Raw genomic sequence first — 16845 nt, 5'->3', positions numbered from 1 at the left:
CTCTGCCTCTGGATGCTGTACCCACAGGGAAGGGAATGCTCGAACGCCCAGAGAGGCACCCGGGAAAGATCTGGAATTTTATGTCTTTTTTTCCTCCCCTAATTGCAACCCTCGAATGAAGCCCATAGGTTAAGCCGGCTCTGTATGGATGTGCAGCTCTGAATCGGTCGCAGCTGAATTTCTCAGATGGGAAAACCCAGCCCGGATGCTGCAGCAAGCCGCTTTCTTCCAGCGGGGCGGCACTGCTCGGCTTCAGAGGGGGAGCAGAAGCGCTTCCTTCCGCCAGAGATCCGGGCGCAGTCACTGAGCAGAGCCGCGGGAGGGAGCTCCTGTGCTGGGAAAGGGAGAGGAGGGAGGAAACGTTGGAGCATCGTGAGCCAGAATCCTGTTTGCTCCTACGGGGAGGTGGGAAGCAGCTGTCAGAACAGCTGAAATGAGAAGAGGGCGCATTAAGCAGAGCACGGTGCTACAGGACTGTAGGACCTGCAGGGCAGGATGTCAGTCGGCGAGGAAACCCGTGGAGAAGAAATGGGGCTGTGAGAATAGGGAGGGCAGTGAGAAGCTGCTTCTCTTCTGAGGAATGTGGCCAGGCAGCAGGCTGTGAGCAGGTGGGATTGAGGAGCTGGGTTGGCCTCTGTGCAGTTGTCCAGGTGGTTCTGTGAGTCTGGCAGCTCAGAGCAGCCTGCCTTGACAAACTGAATTTCTGCAGGCTGCTGTTCTGCCCTGTGTGGCCTGTCGTGTGTGCCCTGGAGCGCAGGGACTGCACAGAGCAGAGCTGCCTGCGTGCACCTTTGGGATGGCCGTGTTTGGGAGGCCTGAACTTCTCAGCTAGCTGCCTGAAACTTCCATTTCCAGGTGGACCTGATCCCAGACTTTAAGCCCAGCCTGGCCTCTCTTTGGGGATTCTGCAGGCTGGGAGGGTGTAAAAACCATGGCTGTGTCTGAGCACCAGGCAGGCTTGAAGGGAGTGAGTCCTTCGTGTAAAGCTGGGCATGCAGCTGTGTCCCAGTGGAGCCCACCTGTGCCTCCACGCCTGCAGCACAGCCAGTCCTTGTCAGCCCATTGCTGTCACACCAACAAAGCCACAGGAGTGGTTACAAAGATTTATTTTTGATTATAAAAAAAGAACCAACAAAATAAAACGAAGCCCACAAGCCTTCCTGCACATTCCCATGTCCCTGTTATTTTTTTTTTCACTCATTCAGAAATAAAGGCACATCCTCTGAGATGTCTGCCTTGGGGTGATGCAGGGCTCAAACCCTCAAGCTGCACAAAGCCCTGATCCTGCAGCAAATCCATGCCCCTGCTGCAGCAGCTGGGAGCCCAAGGCAGCAGTTGTGGCACAGCTGAGACTGGCATAGGGACTGCAGGAATGAGGAAGGCACTGCATCTGATTGCTGGGGGGCACAAGAAGCTGCCTGCTCTGCTTGTTGCTAAGCCCCTATCTGATGGTCCCAAGCAGAGACAGGTGGAAGTCCAGGCCAGGATTTGGCCCTCAGGAAGTTCACTGGGATTTGTGCATCCACCAGAAAGACAGTTAAGTTCTGGGTGATGCCCAGAGCTCCCCGGAATGGCTGGGCTGGTTCTCCAGGGACAGGTAGTGAGTCGGCTATAAGGACTAGAGTAATATTCCCCACCCTCCCCATGTATGTATGTGAGAATACAGTTGTCTGGGCTCATTGGCCCAGATCAGCCCGAGTTGAGAAGCAGACAGATACCCCAGATATGAATGTCTGGACCTCAAGCCTGCTTCAGCATCTGTCCCTGAGTAGCACTGGGAATCCCTTAAGACATTCTCCTCCTCTTTTATCCCCCTCTTTCTGCAGCTTGAAAGCAAAGGGAGGGCAAAAAGGGGCAGCTTTCCCTCTGGGGCATACAGCATCAGGTGTCAGGGAGAGCATCTCCGAGCACTTGCTGAATCCCAAGTACTCAGGCCACGGAGACTCCAGCAGGAAGGATGGTGTTGGGTGCTGCAGAGAAGGCCTGTCCTGTCCCATGGTTAGATTGTGCTGGACTTGCTGCGCCGGAGCAGGTAGACAGCAGTCAGCAGAGCTGTCAGGGTGGTGATCACAAAGAGCAAGATGAGGATGACCCAGTAGTTGTACAGCATGCTTCTGTGGGAAGCAGGCTCCTCTGCCGGGATCATGTTGGTGAGGTTCAGCATGTAGCCGAGGGCCCAACCGATGGAGGTTTCTCCTGCCTGTGAAAACAGCACAGCACAGTCAGCACAGCTCTGTGGGCCTCGGGGGACCTTCCATTGTCAGCCCAATGGCGGGCAGCTCACAGCAGCCCGAGTCCTTGCTCACCTGTGGGTCCAGCACAAACAGTGCCCTGGTGGGACAGTGTCCACGTGCTTAACTGGTCTCATCTGATGGGAGGAGGATCTTATCTGCCTGGGACAGTCCTGACCTTGCTCCCCACCCCATGCCCCATGTACCTGGTTGGACTTGGCAAAGTTGGGATCCTGCCCCGAGCAGGATCAACAAGCCTGGGTTGTTTGAGATCTCTGCTGTTTGGAGGACCAAGAAGGAACTGGTGGACCTTGAAATTCCTGACTCTGTCACCACCCTATGGTTAACTCAGTTCATTTGTTCCCAAAATATATGCCCCTCCTGTTCCCGAGGACCTTCCCTCACATATCGCTCAGCTCTTGGTGTGGGTTCATCTCTTACTTTTTGTTCCAGTGTTGAATGAATACCATGGGATGGCTGTGTGCCCTGGTGTTACCCACCTTTTTCTGGAAGGCAATACTGGGGAAGGAACGGTTGTTGAAGTTGTAGCCCTTTGTGATGAGCAGATAAACAAACATGCTGGTAGCACAGTAATCGGGCAGCCTCTTCTCCAGCCTGGGAGCTTTCTGGTACAGCTGAATGGGACCATGGAGGTACAGAGAAAAAAGATCAAGCCAGTAGGGTCCAAAAAGTTTCTGTAGTCAGAGGCTCTGGGTGATTGCACCTGGCTGGCCAAGGTGCTGCTCATACCCTCCCGAGCCTCTCTTGGTCCCATGTGGGAACCATCACCAACCCTCTCCATGCTGCATGGGATGGGAGGGTGCCAGGGCACCCAGGCCCCTCTAAGGGCTGCTCTTGGAGCCTGGGGCCCCATGCAAAGCAGCCCTCTCCTCCCCTGAGTGCCTGGGAGCCCACCTCATTCCAGCTGGTGGCACAGATGGTCTCAGCAGCATCCTTCAGGTCACTGGGCAAGTGCACAGGTCTCTCCATCACTGTCTGGATGAAGTCCACCGTGTAGAAGAAGGCAGAGAAGGCCTAATGGAGGAGTGGAAGCAGCTGTAGGACAAGCCGGGAACAAACTTGCGCCATAGAGAGCTGTGTAACCAGTGTGGTGGGCACAAGCAACCATCCTTGCAGAGCTGCAGTACGGCTTTGCTGCCATGTGACACCTGGACCCTCCACACGGCCAGCCCACCACCCTGCTCTGTGCTGGGACTTACGATGAAGTTTCCTGAAACCTCAGGCTGGAAAACTCCATCGAAGGAGCAGCGGGAGAAGGAGCAGTTGGTGAAGTCAAAGAGCTTGCTGACGTGCACAGCACAGAGGTTCCCATTCCCAGTGCCGGACACAACGACGGTGGTGTTGAGGGGAAGGCCGGGCTGCTCCTTCTCCGTGCAGGGGCTGTCATAGATGCTGCTCAGTGACAGACGCTTGCTGTAGCCCCTGGGCCAGCAAGGATTGGCGACAGTTTCTTGGTAGTTCTCAGCCTGCCGGAGGAGCAACACACGTCATCCCAGCTCCCCTGTGCCACAACCCCAGTGCTGCATTGCCTCCGGTTCCTGGAGGGGAGGTGCTGATGAGCCTGGGAAGCGGGACGCAGAGGAGCACAGAAGCCAGCAGTTGCCACCAGTGTCTGGAGATGATTGACACAGGCTTAAGGAGAGAGGATGAAGCCCTGGAAGTATGGGAGAGGCTTCAGGGGCAAAAGCCAGTGTTGGCTTTTGAGTTGAGTTGCATTGAGTTGGCTGAGAAATGTGTGCAGCTGGCCTGCCCTAGTGAACAGGGCTAGGAGATGCCTATAGGGGAAGCAGGAGGCCTGGCAACTCTTGGGTTTCTGCAAATCATCCCTCCCCAGTCCCCACTGCTGAACCCAGGGGGGCAGTCACAAGTCCAAAGCAAGGTGCTTGAAAGGAGCCAGGTCTGGTACCTCCTATTCTGTATGAATGCTGGAGTAGTGACAGGCGAGCACGTGCTAGTACCTGAAGGACCTTTGAGAGCAGCCTCTTGAGGACCTGGTCCCTTCCATAGCAGAGGAAGCTGTGGGTGTACACCTTGTATGGCTGGCCATACAGTTTCAGCATCACTTCATTTTTGGGATCTTCAATGGCATCACTGGTTTCAAAGGTGATCTGTGTGGAAGCACCTCCGAAGTCCATGGCCCCCAGGGTCCTCTTCTTGGATTGGATCCATTCCCCAAGCCAACCACGCTAGGCAAGGAGACAGCGGTGGGTGTGGGACATGATGAGTTTCAGGACAGCCTGACTGCCCTACTGGCCCCGCTGTGTGCCCCTGCCCACCTTGATGAAGTTCTCCAGGAGGTAGTTTGCCGTGACCCAGCCAAACACTCCCTCCTCCTCCCCTGACAGGATCTTTGCTCCCCGGAAATCAAAGGGGTATGACTTCAGTGTGGCTGTCACTTCACTGAGGACGGCGTCTGAGGACTTTGGGTCTGCAATTCTGCGGGAGAGACGGAGACACAGCAGTGCAAGGGACAGAGAGAGAGCTGCAGGCAGGTGGGGAAGGGTCACATCCCTGCAGAGACATCCCCAGATCCCCTGGCAGCACAGCAGGGTTACCGCTCACCTGAGCAGGCGCATGCCAGCCGTGGCACCCAGGTAGAGCGGAGTGCCTGCGTGCTTCTCCTTGGGCACGTCTCTCATAGCCTGGCTCAGGCAGTGCTCTAAGCTTTTCCCAGCACCCGGAGGTTTGGAGCTGTAGCTGGAGATGCCAGGACCTGTGGAGAGGGAAACTGCATCGCCCTGCAGCCATGGGGATGGGCGGAGGATGCTCGGGGAGTGGCTTCTCCCCTCCCCCCCTCCCCCCCCGGATGCTCAGAAAGGCTGAGGGTTGCTGTGGACGGACACAACGACAGCAGAGAGGGGCTCAGCTACAGCTCACTCTCCGCTGGGCAGTGAACCACCCTGGGTTTGGAGAGAGAAACTGTTGGCGTATTCCGAGCACATCTTCCCTGGGAACGGGGGAGGTTTAGGGAGCAGAGCAGGACGCCTCCTAGCACCTCCTTGCTTCCGCTGGGAGCACGGGGAGACAGCAGGGCCAGCGAGGGACGTGCCACCGCCGCTGCCGGGACAGCCCTTACCCTCCACATCGCACATGCTGTGCTCGCTGACCACCCCAGTGTCGTTCTCCTTGTCCGCGGGCCACTTGTAGATGAACACGGCCGTGTGGGAGGACCCGGCGTCCAGCACGATGCCGTACTGCAGGCGGAGAGGTGGGGGTCAGCCGGGCGCTTCCCGCAGGCGAGCAGCGCTGCGCCCAGCACGGCCCGCCACGCACACCGCGCTCCGTCCCGGCCCGGGGCACCGCGGGCAGCGGAACAGGCGCTGCTCAGGGCGGGGGGGCACGGAGAAGCGCTCCCCTGAGCGAGTGCTGCCCCGCAGGGCGGGAGGACACCTGGGAGCTGCTCCGGGACCCGGCGCCCCAAAGAAGGGCAGCCCGCCACCTCATCCCTGCCTGCCCTTGTAAGGCTCGGCCATTCTCCGGCTATAAATAACCCCTCTCCTCCTGCCAAGCACGGTTACAGGGCTCCAGGAGGAGCCACCCCGTCCCACCGAGCCACAGCTCCCAGACCCCTCTGAGGGCATGGGACCGCTGGGGGTCCTGCACCGGCCAGGGCTGTGTTGCTGCTGGCAGGAGGCGGAGAGCGTTCTGCACGAGCTGAGCATCTCTCTGGAGTGAGACCACCTCCATCCTAAACGCGGCCTGGAGAAGGGCTTTACCTGCATGCCGTGAAGCCTTTCACCACCCATGTGGCCCCCAGACAGGCTGCTTCTGTCCCGGCCCTGCCTCCCTGCCTGTGGGCTGCTGGTGGGGACAGGGCCGTGCACGTGAGGGGCCCCAGGAGGGTCCCAGAACCACCCAGCTGCTCAGTGCCACATGTGTGCCCACCAGCCCTGTGGCCAGCAGGAAGGTGGCCCAGGGGCCTGATGTCCTCCACACCATCCCAATTATTGCCCTGTGCACCTGTAGGGGGGGGGGGGGGAATGCCCAGGGACAAAGTGCAGTGTGGGGCAAGCTGGTTGCCAGCTTCCAGAGGGGTGCACACAGGTGGGGGCACGTGTGCATGGGCATGTGTACACGTAGATGCACGTGTGGGCACGTTTACTATAGATGTAGATGAAAGGGGGAGAATGCATGCAAGCATGCAGGCTTGTGTCTGTGCATGCAGCTGCCTGTGTGGATATGTGCATGTGCATTTAAGTGCCTGTGAATGTGTGCTGCATGTACGCATGTGCACAGGCATGTGTGTGTCCCATGGTGAGCATGTGCATGTCTGGGACAGCTGCTCTGCCTTCTGGGGCCTGCAAAGAGCAGGGCACACTCTGCAAGATACTGTGGCCCCGCTGCCATGCAAGGCAAACCGGAGCAGCAGCCCTGACCCCACATCAAGAGCAAGACCTGAGCTCCACAGGGGTAAGGGAGGCTGAGGCTGCATCTCACTCACACCCCCTCTTAACCGCATTTCATCTCTTGACTTCCTCTGTGCTTGCCCTGAGCAGAAGCTGGGGAGAGGTGCTATCTGGTGACATGCACTGAACCCCCATTTCTGTGCCCAGCTGCAGCCTGGAGCTGCTGCATGGGGGTTGCATCAGACCTGGGTTGCAGCACGGAGCGGTTTGCAGAACCCACCACCCCCAGTGGGCATGTCCCTGTGCCCTTTGCTCTAAAAGCCTCTGAGGGCAGACTCTCTCCTCTCAGACAGGGCAGAGCCCTCTAGACCTGGGGTATACATGTACTGACAGCTCCTGCATGGTACTTGGGGACAAGTCCTGCCATGATGCCAGCCCCTGTGCCATGCTCTGGCCATAAGCACCCTGAATGGCATGGCTTTGCAAATGTGTCCACAGACCTGGCCTGAGTGTGGGACAGTCCCACAATACCAGCATCTGGTAGCACCATGACAGCTGAGCTGAGTACCCACAGGATCCGCCGATCCCACAGAAGGAAAGAAAATGGCTCAAAGCTGTGAGGCTGCGATGCTTTAAGTTCAGCTGTGTACCCAGAAAGGAAGGAGAAGAGCACGCTCCCAAGATCAGTCCCTCTGGCAGCAGAATAAATAATCTGGGGTATTTTTAGGGCTATATTCTAAGCAAAGGAGCTGGAAGGAGAAGTGAAGCTATGGGTTAACCTTAGCTTGCCAGTGAGCCGAGCTACCATCCAGCAGTTGCTGCTAATGAGACAACCAAGTCACCAACTACAGTGGCAGGATGGGCCTGCAGCCCCCACTGACAGCCACAGTGGAGCAGGGCTATGGCACAACTCCTGCCACTGCCCACAGCCTGATCCCAGCACTGATCCCAAGGCCAGCAGGCACTCACATCCCACCCCCCCCCCCCAAGGGCACCTTCGTCCCACAGCAGTGTGACACAGGCTGGGGAGCTGCTGGCTGGCTGTTGAGCTGGCATCCCCTGCTTCACTGTCTCAGCCTTCTCCTGTCCCAAGCAGGGCTGGGGACACAGCTGCTGGCTTCCAGGGTGGCTGTGGGGCGGTGTTGCGGTGACAACGGCCCCACTGTGGTCACTGTCTATGTTTGCTCCATCCAGAGATGGGGCAAAGCCCGGGTTCCTGAGCTCAGCCTCAGGAACCTGCATGCAGCTCTAACCTGCAGGGAGAGGAAAGGGATCCCCTGAGCACAGCTGGCTTTGAGCTCCCGCTGCAGGAGAACAGTCTTTGCACAGCAACCAAAGCACTGCAAACACAGGTGGGACTCAGCAGGGGTCCATCTGTTTCCCCTCTGTCCCAAGGGACGAAATCTGTCTGGAAAACAGCTATAACCCCAGTTCTAAATGCCACAGCACACAGCAGAGCAATGTGTCACAGGAAAAGAGTTAATTATTAAAGCCTACTGACAACTGGGGACTATCACCCCAGCTAAACCAGCCCATTTTCTCAACCTAATCTTTATTGCATCGTTCAAACCCAGAGAAAAGACACACAGCTGGCATCCAGGCTGGCTCAGAAAGCTCGGGGTGAGAAAGAGGTTTGGGTGAACCACTTTCCATGGCAGGAGCCTGCTCCGCCTGCACTAGCTGTCTGTCCCTGGAGGACACGGGATTTTTTAAAACAAAAGATCCGGGCAGCAAAAGAGTGAATTGGAGCACTTCCCCAGTAAGGAGTTGGTTGGGAACTTCCTTCTGTGCCTGAATTTACAATAAAAAAAAAAAAAAAAAAAAAAAAAAAAGAGCAGCTCGTTCTCACAGACAAGAGTCCTCCTCGCCCCGCAGTGCAGCTGGAGGCGCCCGGCGCGCCGCCCCCCCGCCCCGACCCCGCGGCAGCGGCTCGGGGACCACAGTGGGACCCGCGCATCGCGGAGCCGCCCCCCTTCGCAGGGGCTGCCCGGCTCTCGGGGCACTCCCGGGACCCCCACCCCGCAGCGCCGTCCCCCCCCGGCTCACCTTGAAGCTCGGCGGGCCGCGCGTGTCCCCGGAGCCGAGGCAGAGCAGGAGGATGCCCAGGAGGCAGCCGAGGGCGAGCAGCAGCAGCACGGCGGCGGCCCGGCGGGCCATGGCGGGGCCGAGCGGGCGCTGCCGCCGCTCGGTGGGGGCAGGTGAGCGGCTCTGCGGCGGCCGCCGCTCCTCCTCCTCCTCCTCCTCGCCCGCCTCTCCCGGCTGAGTCACCGCCGCCCCGGCCCACCCGGGCGGGACACCGGGCCCTGCCGTGCCGCTCGGCCCCGCGCCGACCCCCGCCCCGGGCCCCCGCAGCCCTACACCCCCTAACGGGGCTCAGCTCCATCTCCCCCCGCCCCGGGCGTTGTCCCTATCCCAGGGCGCAGCTCGCGCCCGGCCCCCGGGCATCACTCTCCCGTGGGCTCAGCCCCCCACGCCCCCACCCCCAGCCGGGCTCTGGGAAAGGGGGGCCCTCTCGTCCCCAACACCGCGAGGGTTTCAGCGTGTGCAGCGCTATGGAACGCTATGGAAAGCTGTGAGGAGTCTTGCCTACCAAGATTAAGTGTTAGCAACGTGTTTCTGCTTTTAATCATTGCAAGTTTATGACAGCCCTAAGGAGCTCAGATATATATTGGGATTGTTTTTAATATGGTCACAAGTGAATAATGTAACGCATTTCCAAATGGAGCACCAAGCCAAGCAAGGCTGGGGCCCTGCCTGAGAAGGACATTTTGAGCTTGCTTACAGGGATCAAACAGTGAGCAAAATAATAAACAAGGAGATATCACCAAGGAGAGGAGTGAAAGTGGCTTCCAGCCCAGCTGGGCTGTGTGCAGGAGGGCTCCTTCAGCTCCCTGTAGGCTGCCTCGCAGTGCTTGTTTCTGAAGCAAGATGCTCCTTGCACATCATGGCAGCTCCACTGCTGGAAGGGAACCCCCAGCGCTGTACCGCCGAGCACAGCTCCTTCCTGGGCTTCTCTCTGCAGAAGAACCAGCAGAGCACCCAGCTCCTGCTCACGGCCTGTGGGGCTTTGTGGTGAGCCCCTGCGTGGTGGGGAAGCAGGAAGTGCTCCCACTGCCATGTGCCTCTGCTGAGGGGGAAACCATCCCTGTGCAGGAGAGGCAGTGGGAGGGAGGCTCACCAGAGCCACACAGGCTTTGTTTTGGGGGTTGAAACTAGATGATCATTGTGGTCCTTTTCAACCCAGGCCATTCTATGATTCGTTTCAGTCTTTTGGCTGCAGAACAGGAGCCCCAGCACCCCTCTGTTCTGCCTGGGGCCGCAGCAGTGCCTGGAGCAGGGGCTGGGGAAGGGAAAGGTGCAACAGGGATACAGTGAGGGCAGTGCGCCCAGGAACTGGGCTTGTTCAGCTTGGAGAAGAGAAGGCTGCAGGGAGGCCTCATTGTGGTTGTCCAATACTTGAAGGGAGCATATAAAACAGGAGGGGGAACGGCTGTTTATGAGGGTGGATAGTGATAGGACAAGGGGGAATGGTTTTAAACTGAGACAGGGGAGGTTTAGGTTGGATATTAGGAGGAAGTTTTTCAGCCAGACAGTGGTGAGGCACTGGAACAGGTTGCCCAAGGAGGCTGTGGATGCCCCATCCCTGCAGGCATTCGAGGCCAGGCTGGATGTGGCTCTGGGCAGCCTGGTCTGCTGGTTGGCGACCTGCACATAGCAGGGAGGTTGAAATGAGATGAACATTGTGGTCCTTTTCAACCCAGGCCATTCTATGATTCTATGAGTCTAAGATTCTCCACCCTTACCGCGTCTGTGTGCAGCTATGGATAACTTCTTACTTTCAGCATTTATCTGCTGGAAAACCTATGCCGGTGAACTTCAAGACATTCATGTACAGGTTTATGTAGGAAAAAAAGAATTGTGTGTTCCCCTTTCATTTAAGTCTACTGCTGCTAATACCTGGGTGCAATGATTAGCAGAGCGCAGTTACCTCCATCTTCCTGCCCCACTGATGGCTTTATAGGCTCCACTCACTTTTCCTTCTCAGTTGTCTGGACTGCTCCTGCTGATTCTCACTGCTCTCCTCACCCCATAGCCTTCCTGAAGTGCACTCCTGCAGCTGCCATAGGCACAGCAGCGCTGGGGATTAACACAGAGGCAGAAGGATCTCCTCTGGATCACTCCTAACTCTTTCCTTGACAGCTGCCAAACTTGGCATTTCTCTTCCTGGCTGAATCCTGGGCATCCTCCTGCTCTGCCTCGGCTCCGGGGACATGCACAGCCTGCTGAGCTTCAAGGTGAGCAGGGGGGGATGGCGCTGTGGGCTGGGGGTCCCAGGAGTGCCCCGAGAGCCGGGCAGCCCCTGCAAGGGGGAGCGGCTCCACGATTGCTGGCTGAATCAGCAGCAGGTCTTCAGAGGCTGTTTGAAGAGGAACCATGCTTTCTTCTGACCAGTGTTGAATGAGGAATGTCTGGAATAGCTCAAGCCGAGCTCTGAGGGAGCCCATGGCCAGCCCTGGCCATTAGCTGCTGTGATTCCCAGTGTGCCTCGCGCTGGCACTGCTTTCCAGGGAGCTGCAGAGTGAGGAACCTATGGAGCACTTCAGTACAGCACTGCAGTGCTGCTCAGCCCTCAGGGCTTCAGCAGAGCCTCAAGCCAAAGCTGACATGCTGGGAGACCCATCTTCCAGCACAGGCAGGAAAGCACCAAGCACTGAGACATTCCCATGGGCTGGACGCGGTCCCAGCCATGCAAGGGGAATTACAGACACACAAACTTACATGGAACCAGAGAAATATCCAGTGGTGCTGCACAACAGTGCACAGTGACACTGCTGCACCTGGTGCCAGGCCCACTGCCAGGTGAATAGCAGCTCCCATCCTGCCCATCCACAGGGCTATGGGTCAGAGTGTGGCAGCTGTGCCTCTACCCACACTGTGCAGGCAGCACCAGCCCCACAGGGACATCCCAGCTATGGCCCCAGGAGGACACAGTGCTTGCAGTGAAGTGGTGATACCAGATGGGCAATTCATGTTGAGGAATACATAATAAGTTCCAGGCATGAATGAAATCAGAGGAAAAAAGGAAAGCAAGGCAGAAGAGGATAGAACAGGGGATTTCCTAATGCCATGGGAAGAAGAGAGTTCAGCCTCATTTGTCTGAGGAAACCAAAGATATGCAGGTTCCTTGCAATGCAAGGAACACTCCAGTGACACAGATGTCACCTCTGCAGGGACCCAGATTTTGAAGCAAAGGATCTGTCTGAGTAAGCAGGTTCAATGAGTATGCAGCTCAGCAGGGAGCCAGCCTGGTGCAGTCTGACCACCTCGCTGCCTTGTCACCCTGCCATCTTGTCACCTTGCCCCTTTGTCATCCTACTGCCTCATCACTCTGATGCCTTGTCATCCTCCTGCCACGCTACCCCCTTGTCACCCTGCCACCCTGTTGTTTTTGTAGCCTCGAGTATCATCAGCCAGAGGCAGGGCCAGGGCTGTGCTGCCAGACAATAACATTGCCATGAGTTAATGCAAATCCTGCATGCTTACATCCCACTTTCACTACATGGGCCAGACAGGGAAGGAGCAGAATATGACACTAAATGATATCTTTGCTTCCCAGCGAGCCCTGAGGAATGGGGTGCAATAAGCACAGACAGGGCAGAAACAGAGCCCCAGCTATGCCTTTACTCGCCTCATGTCTGGGTAAACACTGGGTGGTGGTCCCACGTATATCTGATTTAGGAGTCGGCACCAGCATGGCCAGCACATCTGTAGGCTCTTGGGATGAGTGTCTTATCGACATGGGCATTGACTTCAGCTCTTCGCCAAGCTCAGGGGCACAGCTCCTGCCTGGGAGGTGAGGCACCAGGAAAATCAGTCCTGGTGTGGCCCTGTCCCAGCTGTGTTACAATGCCCGTCCCCACCCTGAGGGACTCAGAGCCAAAACACTCGCTGAGGACAAAGCAACAGGTGAGGAACAAAGATGAGGAAAGGAAGGGCACCTTGCTCACCCCGAACCTCAGGACAGCTCATTTCCCAGGCAAAGGAAAGAGGTTTGTCTAATCCACCTGTCCCAGCAAAAGCAGGTAACACGGGGTCATCTGGGCACGAACTGCCTGGGCTGAACGGGTGACAAGTGTAGGAACTGGAAGGAACAAAAGGACTCACTAGTGGGGAGAATGGAGTGTGTAGGATGTAGGCTGTCGGCTGCCCAGGGCTGGGCTTCTCCGCATCTTCACTGGATGGGAAAGAGAAGACATCTGGGGGTTCTGGTGGGCGGCTCTGCGGCTCCACATATGTTTGGGAAATAACAGGAAGGATGGGATGAGCTTGGAGTCACTGCAACGGGATGAGTTCCAAAGGGAGGGATTAGCAATGGGATTTTCTGCTCCCATCTGTGAGTGCGGGGAGATGTATCTGGGAGCGCCCAATGATTGTCAGATAAGGACGAGTGGGATAAGACGAGCCACCAGCACAGCTCAGCAGAGCCCACACAGCTGCATGACATGCTCAAGAGCTGCTACAGCAAAACGCTGACCTGCTGAGAGCCCAGGAATCCTCCTCAGGAACCTGTGGGCACTCTGAATTCTGCATGAGCCCGACGACTTGGGCACCTGGGCTGCCCAAACTGCTGGTGCTGAACCTCTCCTCAATACATGCACTGGGCTCCAGCATCAAGGCACCAGCACACAAATGTTCCATCTGTGGGCAGCGAGGCTGCAGATTCATGTTCCTTTGGGATAGGAAGAAATGAAGAGGTGCAACAGAGCAAAGCGTAAATGAGGACGGCTCCTGCTGAGCCAATTTCTGCAGCACCCCGGGTGGGAGCTCACCCTGATGGCCCTGAGCCTGAGCTCTGAGCCCAAAGCTTTTCCTCTCACCAGCAATGTACCCGCGTATCCAAGGCTATAATCTGCTCCTGGCAAGGTTTGCTCGCTTGGAAGCAAAGATCAAACCCAAGCACAAGTCTCCATTTTCGCCTTCTTTTCTAAAACCTTTTCCCTCTCTCATTTCCCAGGGCAGCGCTGGCCCAGAGGCTCACAGAGGGGTCCCTGGCTGGGGGAGCAGCATTCTCAGTTCTCAAAGAGCCAGGAAATAGGGCCGTCTCTGCAAGGTGGCACTGCCAGCTGCCCCTGGGCCACCTGGATGGGGCTCCCCTGCTGGGATGCCAAAATCACAGAATCACAGCACAGTTGGGTTGGAGGAACCTCACAGCCCCCAGCCCCACTCCTGCTGTGGGCTGGCTGCCCCCCAGCTCAGGCTGCCCAGGGCCCATCCATGGCCTGGGGCACCTCCATCGATGTGCACCCACAGTTCCTAAACCTCATGATGCAGGTGCTCTTTATTTCTGCTTATTTGTTTGTAGGGTTTTATTTTGTAAGTCCCAAACAGCCTTTCAGGAATGAAGGCATATTCGTATGAAATAAGGACAAAGAGGAAGAAAACTATGCAAGACAGAGATATAACTACAGCATAATGAAGCAGAGAATGCCCCAGCTCCCCCGGAGCAGCCCCCCACCCATGCCCTCTCCTTGCCACATCCTGCCAGTCCTGCAGGGAAAGCACTGGCCTCGTGGCTCAGTGTAAGTGTGCTGGCATTGTTGTTTCTCACCCTAGCAACGGGAGTTTCCTTTCGATAGTTGGTTTTTGTCCCTCTGGAGAGGCACACAGCCCCAGGGGAGTGCCTGCAGCCAGCAGGCATGTTTCCAGTCCTTCCCACACCCCAGAACACAAGGAGAAAACCCCCCTAGAGCCACTTCCTTTGCTGGAGCTGTCGCCCTGGGGCATGTCCCAGTGATGGGGAAAGGAACTTTTTGTGCAAATGGCATTTTCCCACCCTCTCCCCACCAATCCGGGTTGTGGCCATCCGGATCCCTGCATGCAGTCATCCTGCCTTGAGGTGTCGTCACTCCTGGCAGCAGAACCCAGGTGCTCAGCAGAGCAGTGTTGGTGTGATGGTACAGGCAAAGCAGATGAAGATACTCACAGGACAGACTGCAGGGAGGGCACAGTAAGCTTCCTGAGGCACAGGGATGGGAAAGTGAAGCCCCCATTGGGCCATGTGAGTCCTTCTTTTCCCATCTCAGCACTCAGAGCTTGGTGGCTGCCCTGGGCTATGTCACAGCCAGCTTTGTGCCCAAATCTGCAGGATTCCAGTTTCACGCTTGCAGGCATCTGGACAGTGGGTGGGAAATCTCTCCGGCTGCTGCTTTGGGCAAAGAATGCTGGAAATGCACTCTCCTTAAGCCACCACCTTGACATCCACTTCCATGCAGCCTCCTGGGCCACATCTGGGCTCAGCTCCTCCAGCAAACCCAGGGATGTGCAGGGCAATAGCAGCAAGCTTTGTGCAGCTGCTGCAAAATCGCCTATCGCCGAGGTCAGGTTATTGACCTGATCCATACCCAGGCCAGGGACAAATCAGCTCTAATCAGCTGATTAAAGCCATTTGTTTGTGTATTCACCCCTCCTGGTTGCCCAAGCGGAGACCCTTGGTAGGAGTTCGCCTGCAGAGCTCCTGCCTCCCTGCTCTGCCCTGTCTCTCTTGGGCTTTGTTTCTCAAATGACTCAGAACTCAAAAATGAGAGTCAGATATTCCAAAATCATGACAATTAAATAATAGATTAAAAAGAGAGAGAGAGAGAGAGAGCGCGCTAATGAGCTGCAGAATAATGTTGCTGTTTTCAGTTTTTGAATACAATGGCAAAACCGGAGTTTTTTTTGTCTTTTGGTAGGAACTTGAGTTTTGAGCTGAACCACACAATGCCAACAGCTGCAATTGGAGGAAATAATGGCACTCTGAGCTTGTAATTCTGTGCTGCAAAGCAGAAGAGCAAGCAGGACCCAGTGGTGCTCAGTAAAAATGGGTTCCTTAGCTGGAGCAAGGGGCAGAGGAATGGGCTGGGAAAAGGTGGTGGGGAATAGTTGTGTCCTGGGATGCCTCCCCAGCTCTGTGCCCAGCCCAGGTCTCCAGGAGCGGCTGGGGGCTGCACCATTCTGCCCCCACTCTGCACCACCTGGAGCTGTGTGAGTGGTGGCTAAATGACTCAGCTTCCCTTCCAAACATCCCACTGAGTGCTGTCATTGGGAAGAGAACCCTAAGATCCCTGCTTTCAGTTCTGCTGCGGTTGGGTGGGTGGCTGCCTGCAGAGGGACTTCCACAAACAGAACCTAAATGCCACAGCCAAGTGGCTGCTGGGTGCTGACCTGGGCTACCACAGCTGTAGAAGCGAAGGCTGAGACTGGTCCAGGCTGCAGCGTGCCGGTGCTCCCTCCTGCTGATCCATGGGGCATGGCAGCATGACACCAAAAGCTGCAGCTGCAGCCAGTGCTGTCCATGTGAGTGGCCATGCATAGCGTCTCTGGAGTCGCTGGGAGGCACTGGGAAGCTTGTGCTGAGGACCTCACCTGAAAATCCAGCATTCTGGTGTTTTCTGCCCTTGGAAATGGTGTTAGTTTCCAAATGACATCATTACGGATCAGATTGCACTGCTTTAAAAGCTAACCACTCTGTGCAGGCTATGTTCACAGCCTCCGGATTCCTCTTCTCTGGGCATGCCAGCAATCTCCCTTTGGGCTCATGCAAACCCCCAGCATCAGCATCCCCCTTCAGACTGAGCTCCTGTTACCCCTTGGTGCATTGCTCTTACACATTTACCTCCCTCTTGCACCAGGAGAGGTGGTGGCTCTGTCCCTCCCAGGGCTTTCCGTGATAGCCCCGTATTTACAGACTGCCCAGCTGTGTCCTGGGGATACACCATGAAGGATAGTGGGTTTGCAGCCTCTCCAGCTCCTGCCCCATATGCTGCCTGGGGACGAGCAGAGCATACACAAGAGGACTGGAGCACCATGATCCCATAGGCTGCACACACAACTTCAGGCCCCTTTGATTTCCCCTCCAGCAGTGTATTTTCCACTGCATTTAAAAATAAAATCCAGCAATAGAAACTGCAGCTAATTTTATGCCCAATTTCTCGTTCCCAGGCTCCTGCAGGATGACGTGTGTCCATCTGCCCAACCTCTCCATATCTCTTCACCCCAGTAGCAGAGATGTGCTCATGTGGTTGGAATGGCATGAGCTGTGAACACAGCTGGGACATGGTGACACTGCCACGAGGTGGGGACACAGCAACCCACTCCCAACATGGAGCTGGGGACTGCTGGGGGGACAGCCCAGCAGGGCGTGGGGCAGGGGGGCTCAGAGACCTGCGGGGAAGGGGAGAAGAAGAGGCTATGATGAGCACCAGGCT

General features: G+C 56.7%; 1 protein-coding gene across 1 annotated transcript; it reads right to left on the bottom strand.

Moving 5' to 3' along the window:
- Positions 1-1091: 1091 nt before the first annotated feature.
- Positions 1092-8839, bottom strand: ENTPD2 (ectonucleoside triphosphate diphosphohydrolase 2). The gene is made up of 9 exons (XM_031601446.2): positions 8645-8839; positions 5329-5446; positions 4815-4965; positions 4529-4688; positions 4211-4438; positions 3452-3718; positions 3147-3266; positions 2732-2866; positions 1092-2200 (listed from the first exon to the last, which is right to left on the bottom strand). The coding sequence occupies exons 1-9, from the start codon at positions 8753-8755 to the stop codon at positions 2000-2002; spliced, it is 1491 nt and encodes a 496-aa protein (XP_031457306.1). The 5' UTR covers positions 8756-8839; the 3' UTR covers positions 1092-1999.
- Between the last annotated feature and the right edge of the window lie 8006 nt (positions 8840-16845).

Source organism: Phasianus colchicus, chromosome 19 (assembly GCF_987193195.1).
Source record: "Phasianus colchicus chromosome 19, bPhaCol1.hap1.1, whole genome shotgun sequence".
Lineage (NCBI taxonomy): Eukaryota > Metazoa > Chordata > Aves > Galliformes > Phasianidae > Phasianus > Phasianus colchicus.
This window is presented reverse-complemented; position numbering and strand designations above follow the sequence as displayed.